We start from the raw sequence: 14,894 nt of genomic DNA, 5'->3' as shown, positions 1-14,894 counted from the left end.
GTTGGAGGCGCCTTGCTGCTTGCTTGTATCGTGGTCATCGTTCAGATCGTGCGCAAGAGAATCGAGCACAGGAGACAGCTGGCAGAACTTGAGCAGGGACACACCATCCAGGTTGCGCAAGCGCAAAACGCGCGATGTGAAATGCCGAGGCCTATAAGCTTTGCACGTGTTGGAAGATTTGTCCCTATCCACGGGAAAGGCGGTTGGGGCGCTCTCGGGTCGAACGAGGAGATCAACGACACAGAACGCGCATTGCAGCCGGCCCAGAAACGGCGATCTTACGTCTCACTTCCGAGACGGATCAAGCAGCAAGGAGTTCCCCTTAGACGCTTGAAACATCTTTCGGCGATCATCGAAAGTCCACGGAGTCGGTCTGCTAACTCGCCTACGCCTGAGATTGAGATTCTACCAGAGTTGCCGTCTCCGAACAATCGTTCGCGTCACCCTGCGAATAATGCCGTCGGTGGAGAGCATCAAGGATTGGATGATGGTGAAATCGATACCAGATCGTCGAGCCCGAAACCCGGTATTCTTCCATCTTTTGCGATCGGCTCGCCGAGTCGATACGGCGCAATCTTGGTTGAAGGTAGCCCGAAACCGAAACGAACGCATTCGCTTGGGGTTTTGATCACCCCGATAACCAACGACGACGTCTTTGCTCAGGGTAATGGTGACGGTAGACCACATATGCACGCGCGTTCGATCAGCCTCGGTGCCCAAAGAGCTGCCAATCAACCACCAGCAGGTCCTGTACCACCATTGCCAGTCATAGCGCCCCACAACGTGCAGATCGACAGGGCGCGCAGTGGATTCTGCCTCTCTCGAATATCGAACTCAAGCCTGGAGTCCACGAGTAGTTCTGTGCTAATCACGAGCCCGATCCTGCGTGGCGCTGAGCCAAACATGCCCTCACCGAGCCTTGAACAAATGGTTGCTGAAGATAGTGATGCCTCGTTGAAGACCGTGTCGCAAAGAACGTGGCAGAATCCGTTGATTGCAGGACCAAGGCCTATTCCGGATACATCGCCTACAGTACCTGCTTCTGCGATGGGTGGGCATCAGCGTAAGCCATCGATTCGAAGCAACATCGCGCGCTACAGCGCCGGCAGCCAGCTCAGCCGGCAACTGTCAACCAACAGCATGGCTTCCTCGCTTGATGAGAGCGGCAACAATCGACTTTCAATCCCACGGCTGGGTACCGCCGATCGTGTCAGTATACGAAGCGTTTCGTCCGTCACTTCTCTCAGGAGCGATACAGCTGTCAAGAAGATTATCACACCACGAAAGGTGTCGCGATGCTCAACGACGGTCTCCGAGAATGGTTCACCAGCTGAGAGACAAAAGATCAATGTCTTGCGTGATATCAGTGGCAACGCTTGCACGCCTTCTCGACAGCCATCGAATGCAACTCAGTTCTCATCGCGAAGTAGCAACGGCAACCCTTTCCAGTGGGACAGCGTACCTTTGCAGAAGCCCTCAGCATTGAAAGGAAGCCCCAATGCCCGCAAGGGTCATAGAAGACAGAATTGTGTCCGTATCTCCACGCTCACACCGCAGATATTGGGCCCACCACCGAGCAGGCCAACAAGTCCTAGCATCATGCATGGCATCGAAGAAGAGCCCTTAGATGCCAGCTCGGACAATTTCATGGGAGGTCTTCCCTTTGTCTCTAACCAGTCTCGCCTCTCAAGACCGCCCAGTGCTACCGTGTTCGCACCTCACTTGCGCATTTCAACTCTGAGGGCATCTCTAACTTCGGCTTCCCCAGTCTTGAGCAGCTGGACGACGTTTCAGGAACCAGGGATCGCTTCTCAGCCCTCAGATTCTGCACTCTCGGCTTCGGCATCTTCTGGTTTCACAGGAAATCGATCTGGATCTCGGCACTCCGGACAGTCATCTAATCTCAGCATTCCTTCGTTCCCAAGTCCAAGTAAAACGACTGTGACCGCGGTACAGAGGGATCAGCCCGTACCAGAATTTCATTTCACCCGCCCGAGTACTGATGAACCTTCTTTCGACTTTGGATGGGATCGGGGCAGTCCACCGAGATTCGACGGATCTGTAGCAGACAACGCAGATCTTCCATCGAGTCCACCTCTGCCAGTGTCGAAAGTGGAGGAGTATGATCCTGCTTGGCCAATTATCGATGCTCCGAGACGTGATGGATCTCAGGAGTATGATCCCGCGAGTCCGACTTTCGTGCAGAGCCCAAAAGATACAGACCACACCTCTCCGTTGGCCAGCACAGTGACCTTCTCAGACGACACCGCGCGCTACAGAAGACCGGTATCATACGGCGAAGAATACCAACCCGAGTCGCCTCCATGCTCGCCCAAAACCGTACCACAAGGCTTCGACAGCCTCCCCCCCTCAACCCCAGCCTCCCGCTCCGGCTCCTCCACCCCTCAAATCGACTACTCAAACGAACCCCTCACCTCCGCCATCGCCAGCACAATCATGGCGCGCATCCAAACGCACAGACCCAACGTCACCTTCCCCGGCGCGCCCATCCTCCCACCACCCATAGACGACAGCCCGGTGCCCTTCCCCCTCAACACCGCCCGCAACCGCTCCCTCTCCACCCACTCGACCTACCTGCAACCCCAACGCCCCGCGCCCGCCCCTCCAATCCCCACCACCCTCCTCCCCGGCCCCCAAAAACCACCCAGCCCCATCGGCCCGCGCTCTCCGCCCGCCAAATCCCTCGCCAAGCAGATCGTCACCCTGCGCCGCATGAACAGCGAGATGGACGCGTCGACGTCGCACCAGACGCGGCGGTACGTGCACGGGCTGGCGCGCGAGCCCTCGCCGCTGCTGCCGTGGATCGGGTCGCCGGATCCGAGCGAGAGCTGCAACGACATGTTTGATTTCGATTTCGGGCGGGATGCGCGGGGCGGTGCGGAGGAAGCGGGGGAGGGTGAGGTGGGGGAGGGCGAGGCGCCGGCGAGCGCGCTGGATAATGTCGATTTGTCGGATATTGAGCGCAGGCTGGAGGGGGCGCTGGCGGGGTTTGAGGTTCCGGTTGCGGTTGAGGAGCAGGAACGGGAGCGGGAGGAGGGAGAGTGCGAGTCGCCGGTGTGGGCGCGGGGGTGTGCGGGCGAGGAAGAGGATGAGGACGAGCGGTCATCGAGCGTGTGGGAGGATGGGGAGAAGTTCTGGGACCGGACAAGCCTGAGCACGATTCCTGGGAGTAGCCCGTCGGATGCAGACAAGGCGAGGGCGGCGATACAGACGCCGAGGATGTACGCGATAGAGAATCATGGGTTTGGCAGCAGGTGGGCTCGCATGCGGTCGCCGAGCGTGATGGTGACGCCGAGGAGTTTGTACGACGCGGACGGGTTTCTGAAGACTTAGGAAGAGGTCAGGGTTAGTGGGCGTGAAGTATTGAGGAATGGGAAATGATGAACAGTAAGTTCTGTCTTAGATCTGCATTCCGGAGGTCACCGATTTTTTCGCTGTATATCAGCAGGCGAATGGCGAGGCCTTATGCCGTTGTTAGTGCTATTGGAGAGTAATCCAACAAGCGATGCGTCAGTCCTCTCGATGAACTAGAAACCGTCCGTTGTGTATCGTATCCATCGTATGCGCGCAATTCTTTTGGGTATCATGTCGCAAGCAGCAGTCCAATCCCGCCTTGCGCCTCAGTCGTCAGACGTTGCAGGACGCTCGTCCTATCCCATACCAGTCGCTCAACCAGTCTTCTGCCACTTGGTCTCCTCGTCATTCGCGCCATCCAATCCGTTGATCTCGTCAGCCCTCCTGACCCTTCCCGCTCCCTCGCCGAGAGCCTCGTTCTCGTCCCCATTCTCAGCCTCTTGGCCATTGCCGTTCGCAGCCTCGTCTTCCTCGTCGCCAATAACCGTGGCGCCCTCCGGCATAACAAAGTTCCCATTCTCATCCGTGTACTCATGCATATTCTCGCTCGTAATCCACCCTGTAGCGCCGGGCGCAGTCTCGTCAAACCCATTCTCACCCTCCTCATCCTCATCATCCTGCGCTGGATCCGGGTTGAGGTTCTGGCAGTCGCCGATCGCCATGTAGAGCTTGAAGCTCGGGTTCGCGTGGCCGTTCGCGCCGCCGTTGGCATTGTCATCGGCGTCGGCGGCGGCGGACGAGACGACCTCGCCGGGCGCGATGCGCAGCTGCAGGTGCTCGATGTCCTCGTCAGCGACGTTACTAGAGTTGGAGAGGTTGAGCTCGAGCAGGACGGCGTCGCCGACTTGCGCGTGGACCGTGATGGCCTGGTAGGAGATCTGCGCGCCTTTGTTGGTCGTCGGCGACCAGAGAGTGAGGTGTCTGCGATGGGGTGTTAGTAACGTTTGCAGCCGCTTGTCGTTCGCATGCGTTCGTACCTCGACGTGACCCAGACGTCGATGTCCTGGACCTCGATCAGGCCCTGGTCGTCGGCGGCGACATCGTCTGTGGTCGCGACGAGGGCCTTGATGGCCTCCTGCGACTCGAGGTCTTCCTTCGTGATCTGCAGCCTCGCGGCGGGCGCCTGCAGGTGGAGGACGGGCTTGCCGGCGAAGAAACTGCCGGGCGTCTGCTCGTTGTGCTCCGACAACGGGGTGAAGTCGTCGGCGGTGGGCGCGGAGACTATAGTCGTTAGCAACATCATTGCGGTAGCGACAGCAGAAGCGACAGAGCGGCGTGGTCAAGTGGCTTGTTGGTGTTTAGGTGGGCGTTGCGGGCGTTCGCGCGAGGTCATTGGAAACAATTCTGGGAGCTTGGGCCACTCCGGCGTTTGCATGTGAAAGTGGCTTCTCTGCTGTAAAATATTACAGTGAGGTGCTGCCTTCATCGATGAACATAGATTAATTGTATGAGGCCATTGAATTGATGAGTTGTACCAGAGGGACTTGGTCATGATATTGTATCGTTCAAAATAACCTGGTGCTGCCTCATATTCCGTACAGACTGTACATAGCTGGCCATTGAGAGCGAGATCTCGCCGTGGCTTCTCGTGTAACCTTGTTGACCAATCCGAGCCTCACGTACAAGTTCAATTACCCAACTTATTCAATGTTCCCTACGTTACGCGTCAGAGTCACTGCTTCGATCACCTCAATCGAGTCTGTCCAAAGCTCTCACACGAGCAGCGCTGGGACGCGCGCAAACAACAATTATTGCAGCAATGGTGTTGCAACATTGCGCGTCTACACCTTTTAGACGCGTGGAGTCACGATGGCGTCTCCGAGCCTCAAAGAAGAAACCAAGGTAGCGCCCATCGAGCCCGGCCTGTACTTCGCAGCGCCGAGCGCGAAGACGACCAGACAAGGAACCGATCGTCCGTTCGCCGACGACGACGACGACGACGACGACGACGAGAAGAAGCACACCATCTCAAACGAAACCGATCCTCACACGACCTCCCCATCCACCGTCTCACGACCCGCCACCAGCCCACCCACGACACCTGCCTACCCTGCCCGTATGTAGATCACCCTCCTCCCCCCCTCCAGGAGCCCTCACGATAATAAAAGCACCGAAGCCGCCGAAAGCGGGGTCCTCGAAGGATCCGAGTAGTTTCATCCCTTACCGTCGAATTACCTATATGCGATATTTCCCCATTGGACCCTTAGGGTCGGGTTCGAAGTGCAGGCAGACATGGTACCGTACGAGACAGTAGGTCAGGCGGGAGCGTGGGGGATCCTTGCGTCGCTGGAGCCCTGGAAGCGGGCGTGTGGAGTGGGGGGCCCTTGTCCTGTAATTTGAGGGGGCGTTGGAGGGGATGTTTTGAAGACCCGCGGGCGCGGGTTGTTGCATGGAGGCGCGAGAGGGATTTCGAGTTGAGTGTATATACGAGGAGAGGGGGTGTTTCGAGGGGGGGCATTCGTGTTTGTGGATTTTGGAGTTTGGCTTTTGGCTGTTCTCCTGAGCATCTTCATCAAAACAGACGCGCCCTGCACGACGCAAGCAGCGGACGGGCGGGGAAGGCGAGCAAGCAAGCAAGCGATCGAATGGGCGCACGTCCCGTCGTGCGCACTGTAGGGCTGCAGGCAGTTTACGAGAGCACGCCACTTTCGTTCCTGTCCGGCGGTGAAAATCAAGCGTCCACGGTCGCTGTGCGGCGAGTAAGGTCCCATCGCCAGCCCACGCAGGCCAGAGATGGAGTTGGATCCGAGAGAGACGAGCAGCGTCGAGTAAGGCACCTGCATAAGAGTGCATACTCGGTGGGAGCCGAGCAAGATTGTCGGCCCTGCAGCGGTTCCAACGCTCTAGCGCAGCGCAGCGCGCGAGAGAGATCTGGTGATAAGGCGCGAGCGGCGGTCAGCGCGAGTGGTGAGGGAGACAGTGCGAGTCAGGAGTGGGCCCTTATCAGCGCGCTGGAGGGGGGAGATTATCTGGGAAGTGGGTGGATGTAGGTCTCGCAGGATCCAAGGCCGGGGTCGCTTGCTATAGTTCTCTGCAGGATTTGCTTAGCACGGTATGGTATAGCTTGAGAGATGCGGGTCTACAGGCGCGCCGAGGTCGCTTTTTTGGCGCTACCTGGAAGACCGTGAATTGTTCGGCCGCTGGAAGTGTCGGAGGGTTTCTGGCAGGGACCAGTCTGGCCGTTGATGGGCTCCCGCAAGCGCGAGACAGGACATTCTAACGCGTTCTACGAGCAGTCTTAGTGCTGGCGCTGGCGAGGCTGTGCGCGAGATGGCCGGCTCCGGCTTCTGGTGGATATCCAGGCGCGAGCCTCGACGCGCTTGTCTACCCCGGCTGCATTCCGGGCATCGGAGCGGAGCGAACGCGCTCCGGTTGAGGCGAGGAATTTTAGTCTGTGAGGCGGTTCTGACGCTATGGGAGAAAATAGCAGTAGGGGGATGGGGAAGCGGGCGAGGGTGGCGGAGGTGGGCTCGTGTTTGGTGCTTTAGGAGATCACGGCGTTGCATGGTCGGGGAGCACCCGAGGTGTCAGAAATAGTATGCGGCGTATGTAAGCGTAGTATAGCAGGTCAGGTAGCTCTGAAAGTATGATTGCCGTAGCATTTGCTTTTTCCTCCAGGGCGCACACGACAGGACCCTTTACGAAATGACGTCGCGCCCTCCTCGCAGGGAGAAAATAGCACGGCGTCCGTGAAGCGGACGGCGCGGTGTTTGACGACGGACTAGGCGTGTTTCGGTAGGAGATTTGTTCTTGCGCCCCTCGTCGGATGTCACTCTGCCGAAAACGAGGGTGGCTTGGCGGGCCGGCAGCGGGTGATTCGCGCGAAGAGCGTCATCCGACGGTTTGGATACGATCAACCAGAGGCGTCTGCAGCGGTTTCTGGCATGCATTGGCCAAGCTCCTTGTGCAGACGTTTGGCGACAAGGACCGCTGTCTCTCTTTGGCACCGCGCCACCGTGCACCGAAGACACGCCCGCGCGGCACGGCGCCAGCTCCGGAGCAGGTCTTGGAGCGGCGGCTGAAAGGCAGAGATGGCAGAGATGGCACAAGAGCATGCGTCTCGCTGGGGTATTTGCCTCAAAATCCACCCCAACGGAGGCAAATGGCATGGTGGTGGGCGAGCAATCGGGCGATGTGCCTGCCCATCCCGCACCCTCCTCCGCACGGCACGGGCAGGACGGCAGGGTTGGCATGACAGGCGGCGGCGTGGCAAGCGTGGCAGCGCGCAAGACGAGCCTCTCTCGTCTCTGTTTCCTCTCTGCCTTCGGCCTGCGCGGGCTAGCGCGACGGCCGGCGACCGGGCAGGCTCCACTTGGTGCTCGCGGTGCGCACAGGCATGATGCACGATGGCATGTGTGAGAGAGAAAGTTGGAGGATCCGTTTCAACACCGCGCCCGTGTCGCGCCGTCTCATTCGCCGCCGCGGCCGCTGTGTGCGATCGAGCAGCGCTGTAGGGACGCAGCGGCGTGGTGTCGCGCCGATCTGCTCGTGCCATTGGCGACGACGAGCCCTGATCTGCTGTTCGGCCCTTATAGACACAGCTAGCACCGCCCAGCAGCGTGTAATTCACTGCCGACACCAAGCGAGACGGGTGCGTAGTGGCAGTTGGTAGCGTGACCCTCGCGGTATTCTTCGCGCTGCTCGCTCATTCCACTGATAGCCTCGTGAATAAATCGCCTTGCCCGCGCGCTCGCCTCGCCGGACAGCCACCCTGCACTGCGCTGGAAGGGAATCACCTACTACCTTACGCTCACCACAGAACTGCTCCGTCAGGCGGCCAGCGCACCTTGCAATCCCAGATAGACTCTTCCTCCCGCCGTCCCGCGCCTCCAGGATCACGACTCCGCCGGCCTCTGCCACTGGTCCACACCCTGCTGCAACCAGCCTTGCTGCCGCACGCTGCCTTGGAAGTTGGACGCAAGCTGCAACGGCGGTTCTGGCGGGCGCCCCTCTTTGCCTCTTTGCGTGCCGCAGCTGAGTGTCTCACGCCATCTGCCATCTGCCTGCGGTAAGTCGCGCCCTCCGCCCAATGCCCACGGCACGCTCTCGCACATGCTTCCTCCACGCCGGCGGTCAGGCCGTGGCGCGCAGTGCTGGCGGGGCTGCTCCCTGCACCCATCCACCCATCGCCGGCCCAGCAGCTGCTAACGCGCCAGACAGACGCTCCCGTGCACGCGCGCCTGCATCAAGCCGAGCAGCCTGCTACGGCGTGGCTCGTGCCTCAGCGCTAGCCGCTAGCATCATCGCATCTGCCACCCATACTCCACCCTCACCACGTTGCGAGGTGAGCGGGCGCCGGCGACTCCGCTGCTGCGCGAGATACTGCGACTGCTATCAGCCTGCCTCGCCGCTCCTCCCTCGCATCTTCTGCTCACATACAACACCCTTACCGCCCCTTGCACACGCACACGCACACGCACACCGCACTCCCTTGCACCACCCGGCTTGCTGCAGCACCCCCGGCTTGGATACCCGACGCTCGGGACCTCTCACACGAAACACTCCCACCAGAAGCAAGATTTTGGCAACATCGCTCGACAGACAGTGACGGCTCGGAGCCTTTCTACCAAACAGCTGTCCCATCCGGAGCACAAACAATTACCCCTCGGCATCCCGATCTGGACTGCCGGCGTCCCGCTGTACCTCCCTCCGATCAGCAGACTCTCACATCAGCACAATGGCCGCCGTCATGAACATGCCACCGCAAAGGAAGCCAGTCCCCGGCCGTGCGCCGCCTGCTCCTTACTCGCAGACCTCTCAAGCATCTGCGCAGCAATTCTCTCAGAACACATACTCTCTTAACAGCACATCCTCGACAGTACCACCCCTTCGAGTTTCTCCTCCAATGCAACAGCAACAGTTCGCCCACGCCCGCCGCACGCCCTCCGTGGCCACCTCCTCCTCCTCTAACAGCACCAACACAAACGCCCAGCGCAACCAGCAGGGCAACTACCCCAGCAGCGTCCGCCGCTCCACATCCTCCCGCAGCACCTCCACCACCAGCCCTACCTCATATGTCGCCCTGATGCGCAAACAGAAGGCCACTGTCTGGTGCGATCGAGCACAACACGAAGACCCAAGAATCCTGGCAGCACAACGGCAGGCAAAGATGCGGGCTACAATGGAGGTGGCGGGATCACAGCACGTCGTTGGTGGCACACGAACCGGCACAAATTCTTCCGGTATTGCCGGCGGCATGAGGAGCAAGATCAGACACCACGGCGCCGTCAAGGCCAGCGCCTACAACGCCGTCGCACACTCTGGAGCCGGCGTGCCCATGCGTCTGAGTGCCACCGAAGTGGAGGAAGGCGACAGCGACGAAGAGCCCCGCTACCACCAACGCAGTGGCTCCGGCCGCTCGAGCCTTGGTAGCGGCCAGCGAGTCCACAGCCAGTATATTCAGCGCGGCTATTCGACGAATTCGACGCCATCTGCCAACAGCCCTCTCGGCCTCGACGATGAAACACCGACGCCTAACTTGTATGGCAAGCAGAGTGATGACTACTTTGGTCATGCGGGCGGACAAGGTGGCAGCGGATCTAGCGGTGAGGTCGAGAGGCAGTTCGGTCAATCTTCTGGGCTGCCGCCTGTGCAGCAACGGGCAAGAGCAGAGAGTGAGCGGAAAACGAGCGAAGAGCTCCGGCGACGCGGCAGTGTGGACGATCGCGCTATGACCATGAACGCTGGAAGACTGTTTGTCGCCAACCCGGATTTGAGCGATTAAGGTGGCCTGGCCTTGGTTCTGGATTCTTGAACGTGGATCGCGGGTTCCCCATTGCATTCTCGAACATGCGAATGTACAAAAGGTCGACTACCCCGAAAGCCACCACTTGTGGAGACCTCAAGACCACAATTCACTCCGCCGCTCCCACCGAACACCGCCCACAACTTCACGTCCCGAAACGTACACTTACGAGCCCTCCTCCCAGTCAGCTCGTTTCTTCCCTTTCTCCAAGCGATTCCTTCCATTTCCTTACCATCCCACAGCCCAGAGGGCTCTCGATTCGACAACCCAGCTCGCTCGCTTCGCTTGCATATACCCCTTTCCAGTTTTCTCTGGCAAGACGGGGCGGCTCTTCTCATTGCTTCCTCTCTATCTCTCTCATAGACCTATCTTGTCTCTTTGTCTTGTTTTGTTGCTGCTTGTGTTTTTCATTAGGATACCTGCCCTTGAGGCGCAACATGGGAGCTTGGTTGGGTGGGGGTTTTGGATGGTGGAAGGGAACGCGAGGAATGGATAGCTATGGGGATCGAGAGGAGTGGAGCGAATTGAATGAAATATGAAATACTTTTGATTGATCGAGATTGATTTCCCACTTGATACGTTTCGTCGATCTGGATTCGCCTCAAGGAAGGGCTCTCACATTCCAACGCCGGTTTCCTAGATGGAACGCCTGACTTGATGTGATGGCTGAGTATACAGTACCCTAGTGGTATGAGATTACGTCTGCCTCAGGCCACCCCCTCCGTCATGGCGACATCGTCGATTGAGTGTGCTTCAGATAAGGTTTAGTCAGTGGCCGCCAAGAAAGCGTAAATTGTATATTGAGACGTGGGGATTCCAAATGGTCAGTTGGTGGTTGGACCTTGATGATAAGGTGGCTTTGGGTGTCTTTCTACTTGGTTTACAATAGTTTTTTTGGGTTGCGATAGACTGCGTTTTTTAATCAAGCTTGCTGTAGTAGTTATACAATTTGCTATATCAGTGAAGTCGTAATATTTCGTGAGTCGTATAGCTAAGAGGGCACGTTAATAAGATACATCTGCGCAACCGGTACGGAGCAAGCCTTGGTGAAGTGCACATCTCAATCGCGCAGCAACCTCTGGATGTCCGCCAACCGCCCGGTCTTCACCTCGTCGCGCTTGCCCTTCTTCTCACCGAAAGCCAGACGCATCAACTTGCGCTTGTCCTGCTGGATATCGAGAACTTTATCCTCGATTGTGCCTTCGACGACTAAGCGGAAAATGCGGCAGTCCCTCGTCTGGCCGAGACGGTGAACGCGGTCGACGGCTTGGTCTTCGATGGCAGGCGCCCACCACGAGTCGCTCAGGATGATTTGGTTTGCGCTCGTGAGATTGAGGCCCACGGCACACACGCCCAGTGAAGCCAGCATGATCGTGGTGTCGCTGTCGCTCTCGAGGGCGTGGAGGGCGTCGTCGCGGCTCTGCGCCTTCATGGTGCCGTCGATGCGGCAGAATTTGTATCCTTCGCTTGCCAGCCGCGTGCCGACGATGTCGAGGTAGCGGGTCCACTGGCTGAAGATGACGGTCTTTTCCTCCTTTGCTTTGGTGGCGGAGAGGATGTTCATCATGGCTTCGATCTTGCTGCTGGATGTGCTCATGTCTATTTCGTCGTCGGCGGACGCGTCACCGCAATCGTTGGCGGGATGGACGAGACAGGTTTCATCCTGGAGGTCGGCCCGGCACATGGGGCATTTATGCTGGGTCTCGATGACCTTCGATATGCATTCGTAGCCAAAGAAGTGGCCGCATGTCGTTATGACGGGACTGTGCAAGCCGTCCAGACAGACGGCGCAATCTTCTTGCGACTCGATGTGAATCTGCAGGAGGCCTTGTAGGCCTTTGACAGTCTCATCATTGAGGGTGACGCTGCCCTGCTTCTCGAGGACCTCCATTACCTCCAAGACACGCTCTTCGCAGAGCTGCCAGTGATTGCAACATTGACGCATGCGCAACAAGATCTCCAGTAGAATCTGGAAAGCCTTGTTCTTCCTGACTCCGTTCGACGACTGATTTTGGTACTTGGAGAGCTGGCCTTTCGCCTGCTTCTCAAAAGCTTCGTAGCGGGCTTTCTCCTTTGCCGTAAAGGTAATCATATGCTTGTATTCCTCGATGGACGGCAACTTGAGGTCGATGAAAGACATTTCTTTCCTGCGGCGTAAGGTGAACGCGGCCATGATCGCTTGGAGCAACAAGGTCGCATCCGCAATTCCGTTTTTGAGCGGACGAACAAGGACGCTGTTGAACACTTCGAGCTGTTCAAGTCCGCCTGTAATCCCAATGAAACGAAGCAAACAGTAGAGATCCTTGAGTGAGTTGATGATTGGTGTTCCTGTCAAAACCCAACGGCTCCTCACGGTCACTGCCATCACGGCAGCGGCGCCTTTTGATGAAGGGTTGCGAATAGTGTGACCTTCGTCAAGAATTATACGACGCCAATCCATGCTGTACAGTCCTGACGAACGCAAGCCTTTGCCGGGCTCCTTGGCTTTGCCTCGTGGCATAAAGTCCGACGCGAGAGTCTGGTATGTCGTTATCACAACATCGTACCTGGCGAAATCTGCAGCTTTCATGTGGATGCGGCCAGCGGCGTGATAAGTGTAGACGCTTAGCGCGTGGTGCTCATGAACGTGACGAGTAATTTGATCGCTCCAGTTTGACATGACAGATAGGGGAGAGACGATCAACGTTGTTCCAGCTTTGCCGCCACACTTCTCGTTATCCGCAATCAAAAGCGCGATCATCTCGAGAGTCTTCCCGAGCCCCATATCGTCAGCCAAAATGCCTCCGCTGGCAAACCCGGGCGACCCTTGAATGCTGTAGTTGGTCGCCAGGTTGATGTAAGCCCCAGGAGTTCTAGGATGCTTTTTCCAAAGTTGAACGGTCTCACAGTCGCTGCTACCCGGCAATGCGGGAGATTCATGGTCGAGGAGCCACTGGAGACCTTGCAATTGGTAAGGGAGCATTCTGATCCTGATCTCAGCAGGCTTTGCCGCCATTGGCATTGACTTCAAAGTGTCTTCCTGCAGGCCACACTGATCTGCCGTTTGGCCAATTTCTCTAGGATTGAAGCGTTGCGACGCCTCGAGGATATCTTCCATGAGTGGCTCGCTAGGGTCGTCGCCAGGAGTCATCTGATTCCTCCATCGGGTAGCAGACTGGTTCATTACGCGACCGCCTTGACCGCGACCAGCAGCTCTCAAGGCTTCGGCACGGCGACGCTTTTCCGCTTGCTCGCGTTCCTTCTCTCTCTTCTTGCGGACACGCTCAGCTTCTATGAGTGCTTTGGTAGAGAGCTTGTCCTCGGTCATGCGGCTCGCGAGATTGCGCCCCGCATCAGTATTCGGGTCTGGTCCAAACATGGCGATAGTTAAAGGGCAGTCAAATTGACCCTTGGGTCCTGCCAATCTACCCTCGACATGCAACCAGCTGTTGTCAATGTATTTAGCCAGTTTTTCGGCCATTCGTCTTGGGATATGGCCAATTTGTTGACGATTTACATTGTCAACTCGGATAGCGTTCGCGTCATACGGGTTGCGTGGCTCTCTACGGATCAGAATTACCTCGCCAGTGCTGGCAAAGCCTCGATAGTACTGAATACCAACGATCTTGGTGTCTACATCGCCATAATGGTGGAGCTGCTCAGTTCCCTCCGCATCGTCTTGAGTCGAGGCGACGACCTCGTTGATGTCGTCTTCATCCTCATTGAGCCAGTCGTTGCGTTCGGCGTCCGCATGCCGGCCATTGACTGACATAGACGGCCTGCTCGAAGGAAAATTGAAAGATGAGCTATAGGTATTCCGTGCAAAGTCGACGTGGCTTCCTCGGCCAGCAGATTGAGGAATACTAGATCGGGGCGTCATCCTGCGCTTTGCTGAGTCCGGTTCGTCGTCGCTATCATCTCCCGTGAGGTCCACGGTCTCAATGGCTTTGCGCTTGCCATTTTGCGTTGGCGTGCTCATACTGCAGGCGCTTACAGCGCACGCTGCCTTCTGCCAGGAATCTGCCCAAGTATTTTAATGGGTCAAGGTGGGCGACGCGAACAAGAGCCTAGAGGTAAAACCAGAAGCCTTGCCCCGCCAATGGAAGGGTCCGGCGCGAGAGACTCACACGCTTCACGTGTTGGTTGATGCCTGAGATCTGCAGGCACCAACTCAGGCATCAAACAGGTATGTTGTGGAACTTGGATGTCCAGTCGCGCAACCTTCGTGTGTCGCTTTTGGAAGACCATCACGTGTTCTAGTATAGTGAACATGCTAGACTCCCCAGGGAAATTGCGGCCTCGATAGTCGATGAGGAAAGACAACACTACGTGAATCTCTCTGCTTCCGGGAATTGTCATCCCAGAACTATTGGCATGACAAAGGAAAAATTGACATAGCGTATCAGTCTTCGTGGAATGCACCGAATTAGGCCGTGTACTACCAGTGCTAACAGCATGAGAGAATCTCTAAAATTGTCGTCTTCGTGATAGGAAGACCAGGTTTGGTCAACTGGAAATCGAGCCCTTGCCGTGGTGGCCGGACCTCCTTCAATATCTCCCTTTCTGCCATCGTAACCGCAATGTCAAAAGCGTTCTGTGTGCTTTTGACATCCGCCATGTTCTTTCCCGCAATATCAAACGCCGTGCCATCAGCGGGTGTTGCGACGGGCATGGCAGGCCTCCCTGAACGGTTATCCCGACATCGAATGACAACAGCTTCATCGCAATCTGACCTTGGTTCTGGCGAATCGTGACGATAACATCGGAATCTTCACCCTTCAAAAAAGAAGTATCG

At 57.4% G+C, this 14,894-nt stretch overlaps 4 protein-coding genes across 4 annotated transcripts; 2 read left to right on the top strand and 2 right to left on the bottom strand.

Moving 5' to 3' along the window:
• Positions 1-903: 903 nt before the first annotated feature.
• On the top strand, positions 904-3,354 carry WHR41_01595 (uncharacterized protein; the record flags this gene model as incomplete). The annotated part of the gene is made up of 1 exon (XM_069370201.1): positions 904-3,354. The coding sequence occupies one exon, from the start codon at positions 904-906 to the stop codon at positions 3,352-3,354; it is 2,451 nt and encodes an 816-aa protein (XP_069232561.1).
• Positions 3,355-3,382: 28 nt separating this feature from the next.
• On the bottom strand, positions 3,383-4,680 carry WHR41_01594 (uncharacterized protein). Its single transcript, XM_069370200.1, has 2 exons — positions 4,353-4,680; positions 3,383-4,296 (listed from the first exon to the last, which is right to left on the bottom strand). Exons 1-2 carry the CDS (start codon positions 4,616-4,618, stop codon positions 3,690-3,692), a joined length of 873 nt encoding a protein of 290 aa, XP_069232562.1. The 5' UTR covers positions 4,619-4,680; the 3' UTR covers positions 3,383-3,689.
• A 4,372-nt stretch (positions 4,681-9,052) lies between these two features.
• On the top strand, positions 9,053-10,099 carry WHR41_01593 (uncharacterized protein; the record flags this gene model as incomplete). The annotated part of the gene is made up of 1 exon (XM_069370199.1): positions 9,053-10,099. One exon carries the CDS (start codon positions 9,053-9,055, stop codon positions 10,097-10,099), a length of 1,047 nt encoding a protein of 348 aa, XP_069232563.1.
• A 1,081-nt stretch (positions 10,100-11,180) lies between these two features.
• WHR41_01592 (uncharacterized protein) lies at positions 11,181-14,078 on the bottom strand (the record flags this gene model as incomplete). Its single annotated transcript, XM_069370198.1, has 1 exon — positions 11,181-14,078. One exon carries the CDS (start codon positions 14,076-14,078, stop codon positions 11,181-11,183), a length of 2,898 nt encoding a protein of 965 aa, XP_069232564.1.
• Positions 14,079-14,894: the final 816 nt, after the last annotated feature.

The sequence above is a fragment of the Cladosporium halotolerans genome, assembly GCF_011745625.1.
Source record: "Cladosporium halotolerans strain TM138-S3 chromosome Unknown Sca4, whole genome shotgun sequence".
Taxonomy (NCBI): Eukaryota; Fungi; Ascomycota; class Dothideomycetes; order Cladosporiales; family Cladosporiaceae; genus Cladosporium; species Cladosporium halotolerans.
The sequence above is the reverse complement of the archived record's forward strand: the minus strand, read 5'-3'. Positions and strand labels throughout refer to the sequence as shown.

What these genes read in the sequence shown, in the direction of transcription:
- WHR41_01594 (XM_069370200.1), bottom strand. Translation starts at nt 4,618, where the DNA reads ATGATGTTGCTAACGACTATAGTCTCCGCGCCCACCGCCGACGACTTC. An exon ending in GACGTCTGGGTCACGTCGAG is followed by an intron (nt 4,297 to 4,352) that starts GTACGAACGCAT and finishes ACCCCATCGCAG; the next exon opens with ACACCTCACTCTCTGGTCGC.